Source organism: Telopea speciosissima, chromosome 9, assembly GCF_018873765.1.
Source record: "Telopea speciosissima isolate NSW1024214 ecotype Mountain lineage chromosome 9, Tspe_v1, whole genome shotgun sequence".
NCBI classification, from domain to species: Eukaryota; Viridiplantae; Streptophyta; class Magnoliopsida; order Proteales; family Proteaceae; genus Telopea; species Telopea speciosissima.
Window position 1 is genome coordinate 42,755,865 of NC_057924.1, and position 4,280 is coordinate 42,760,144.

The 4,280-nt window shown below is 45.8% G+C and overlaps 1 protein-coding gene across 1 annotated transcript; it reads right to left on the reverse strand.

Annotated features, from left to right (window-relative positions):
• Positions 1 to 771: 771 nt before the first annotated feature.
• On the reverse strand, positions 772 to 1,503 carry LOC122638927. The gene has a single exon (XM_043831776.1). The coding sequence runs from the start codon at positions 1,501 to 1,503 to the stop codon at positions 772 to 774; it is 732 nt and encodes a 243-aa protein (XP_043687711.1).
• Positions 1,504 to 4,280: the final 2,777 nt, after the last annotated feature.

The following is a 4,280-nucleotide window of genomic DNA, read 5'->3' on the forward strand; positions in this document are numbered from 1 at the left end:
ATGTACCGAATGGGCAAATGAAAGTGGTTTTCTTGGTCACCAAGAAAGATGGAGACTTGGTTGTATCCCGAATAACCGTCAGGAAAATAGTAGTAGCTCTGCCCAGCCAATTTTTCCAAAATCTGATCAATAAAGGGCAGAGGGAAGTGGTCTTTATGCATGACCTTGTTCAACTTTTTTTAGTCGATACAAACACGCCAACCCGTAGTGGTACGAGTTAGGACAAGGTCACCTTGGTCGTTAGGGATGACTGTGATTTTGGATTTCTTGGGGACAACTTGAGTTAGACTGACCCACTGACTATCCAAAATAGGGTATATAATACCCGCGTCAAGCCACTTTACTACTTCATTCTTCACTACTTCCCTCATATTAGGGTTAAGGTGCCTCTGTGGATCTCGCACGGATTTAGCTCCATCTTCACAATAGATATGGTGCATACAAACAGAAGGGTTAATACCCTTCAGATCAACTAAAGACCAGCCAATTGTGGCTTTATGAGCTGATAAAACCTCCAACAGGAGGGACTCCTACCTTTTAGTAAGCTTAGAGGATATGATAACCGGCAGAGTCTCTTCCTTGCCCAAGAATGCATATTTTAAGGTATGGGGAAGAGGCTTGAGTTCCAGTTATGGAGGGGACTCCAGAGAAGAGGGCTTAGGGGATGTAGCCAAAGGTGGCAGAGGCTCATATCTATAGGTCCAGAGAGGCTGCCCGGAAGAGGGTTTAGGATCTAACATGGTATTCACCTCTTCAGTATAGGCCTCTTCATCAAAGTCTTCCTGCTCCAAAGGACATCACAAGCTGCAGAGGATCATTAGTAAGGATCTGGGAAGTGTACTGAGATACAGCTTCATCAATCATATCCAGAGCAAAGCACTCGTCTTTTCTGTAGGGTCCTAGGGATGCATTGAAGATGTTTAGTCGAAGCTTCTTGTTCCCAAATGAAATGTCCATGGCACCTGACCTGCAGTTAATACAAGCATTGGCGGTCGCCAAGAATGGATGCCCTAGTATGATAGGGGGAAGCTTGGCTGAGGTAGATTCTATATCAAGGACTAGGAAGTCCACTGGGAAGTATAAATCATCTACCTTCACAAGAACATCCTCTAGAAGTCCACGAGGTCTTTTCACAGAACGATCAGCTAACTGAAGTATGACTTCAATGGACTTTAACTCTCCTAATCCAAACTTCTCAAAAACCGAACCAGGTAAGATATTCACACTAGCCCCCAGATCCAGCAATGCTTTGTCAATGGAGAGGTCTCCAACGACATAAGAGATGAGTGGTGCACCAGGATCCTTCAGCTTGGGGGGTAGGTCAGTGATAACTGCACTTACCTGTTCTGTGAGGTGTATAGTTTTGGGAGTTTGGTTCCTCAGCTTACGCTTCTGAGTGCATAGGTCTTTTAGAAACTTAGCGTAAGCTGGAACCTGCTTGATTGCATCCAATAATGGAAGGTTGATGTTGACTTGTTGAAACAAATCCAACATCTCCTTCATCTTCTCTCCTTGCTTCCCAAATGGGGGAGAGGATCGAGTTTTGAGAGCATCAGGGAAAGGGACTCAGGGTGTATACTTATCTGGTTGAGGTCCCTCCCCAACTGGTCGCTCATTGTCCTTCTCAGTATTTTCCTGGGAATGGACCAAAGAAGGTGTAATGGTTCTATTCCCATCAATGAGAGGCCTCAGTGCCTCTGATTCAACTTCTGCCTGGGCTGGGGTTGACTCTGCTGGTGTGGTCTGTTGAGGGGTATTAGAGGGGAAGTTCGTGTAGGTAGGTGGTGTGTCATGTATTTCCACCCTCTTACCATTCCTCAACACTCTAACCGACTGGACTTATTCCTTACCCCTCCCTATTTGAACATTATTGGGGTGTCCAATAGGTTGGCTTGGTAGTTGGCCAGTCTCTCTCTTATTAAAGGCTTTAGTAGGTTGACCAATTTGGGTCTCTAGCTTGCTGATAGATTGAGTATGGGAGTGCAATAATTGGTCGTTGATTCCCACTTTCTTCTCAATACCTTTCAGCACCTTCATTACCTCACTCTCAAAAGATGGGGGTATGTTAAGATTGAGAGTAAGGTTGTTGTTGTCTACCCCTATAGGCATTAGGTTGGGTATTGAATGGTGGCCTAATGGTTGGATTAGGAGGGTTTTTCCATGAGAAATCGGGGTGGTTTTGCCATCCCGGGTTATAGGTGTTGGAAAATGGGTCGTTTCCCGGGTTGGCAAAACCCTAAGCGGCTTATACCTTTTCCTGGATAAATTCAGGATATTGTGCTGCTAAATAACAATCGGTACGACCTCCGTCGGGGTCCACACCAATATCATCATAATAACACGGGCTTTCCTCCTCATAATGAGCCGCCATGCCACAACGGCATCCACTTGCAGAATCATCTAGAAGAAAAGCATATATAATAGAGTGTGAGCCCTACTGAGCTCGTGAGCAAAACATATCATCATGCATGCATATGCAACCACATTCCACATTGTCCTACATGATATGAAAGTCCAGATTATTTATTAGCCACCTAACAATACAACTAAGTTAGGTCAGTGCTACTACAATCCCCAATACATGTATCCCTAGTGTGGGCTTGGTTACCCTTTCCCATGATACACCCATTGAGTTATCGGAGAGAACCAGCCGGCTCCAGCATCTCCCTACCCAGGGCAGCCCGACCGGCCCTCTAGATTGAACATGTGAGGTAACCGACTTAATATCAATTCACCTTACCGGTGCATAAACTTTGTTTGGCATATAGCCATGATTCACCTTTCAGTGCTTCCCAAGGTTGTAGCCCGAGGCTTCCTAGCATATTTGCCTTGAGGCATCCCAGCTGTGCTGAGGCTTCCCAGAGTAAACGCCCGAGGTTTTATGGTAGTCCTCACAGTTATCCAACACCTTAACCCCTGTTAGCAAGGGTGCATAGCACGGGTGATGAAACTCTAGCCCCATGTCTATATGGCATCGTATGAGTCGAGCGGTGTCAACCGTATCCCATACTATGGGCTACCACCGGCCTCATTTCCAAGCCGACTACGGCATCTAGTCTAACATTCACAGTCATCATGATTAATTCAAGCAGTGTTGATCAACAGTCACACACTGTGTAATAATTGAGAAATTTTAATTGAATAAGTAACACAGCATCATAATTAAAGAATTTAAATTGCCGGCATAATTAATATTGTTACACGTACATACACGATAACATTTCACTCACCTAGGTCTGGTTCTAAGAATTCAGTTGTAGTTTCAGTTCCAACTATAGTCTGGCTGTAGGCCTCGAGCGCGGGATCAAACCCTAGATATCAATCAGAAATATGTCATTTAATATTCTGAATTATTTTTGGATGTCCTAGGGTTGATCTAAGCTCACTGGGTTGACTCTGTGTACAGTTGGTCATCACATGAAAATCTCTGGGCCTTGCACTGGGCCTTAGGCCTATGTCCCGGTGCATCATCCAGAGATTGTGGTCTAGGAGTAGAATGGTCAGTTATCACGTTGGTACATGTCCCTAGGTTATTCAAGCTTCACAGTACAATCCCCAACTTGGCAGTGCTGCAGGACCTTCACAGATAGCGTTTCCAAGTCCTGCGGGGCCTACTTGGGTACCCAAGGCATTCATACATGTGGACAGATGTGGGGAGGGGCATTCTGGTCATTTTCCACCTCCCTACACTGATTTATGGCCCATGGGTGAAGATCCCCAAATCAAATCAGCATTCCAGCCAAATTTCATTCACTGGGCGATGTCTCTGGGTGATGTCTGCATCGCCCAGAGATTGCAAAATCGGGAACAGGCTGAGATTCCTAGGTTGCAGGCCATGGGTAGTGCATGGATCTTCTCCCTATGCATGCTAGATCATCATGGACCCCCAGGGGCAAACTTTGCACTGGTCCCAATGGATTTTCACTTGGGCCCACCACTTGGCTGCCAAGAGCTGCCCAGACAGCCCAGTGAATAGTAACCTAGCATATCTTCAGCTGCAAATCATGGTTTTGGCTGCATGCAAGGCTGGATTCATGTTTATTACTATGATCCAAGGCTGTTACAGCTCAGGGTTAGGTTGCATGCAGTCAGGGCACACTGATCTGAGCCCAGACTGGCAGTTCTTGGTGTAACAGAGCAGTGCAGCCTGGCACAGCCCATGTTTAGGTCTCAGGCTGAAGAACAGATATGAAATCATGGTTAAAATACTCAGATCTTCCATGCATTAGGTTTGCATGGTGGATCTGAGGTGGTTCATGGCAGACCCCAGCTGTTCTGGG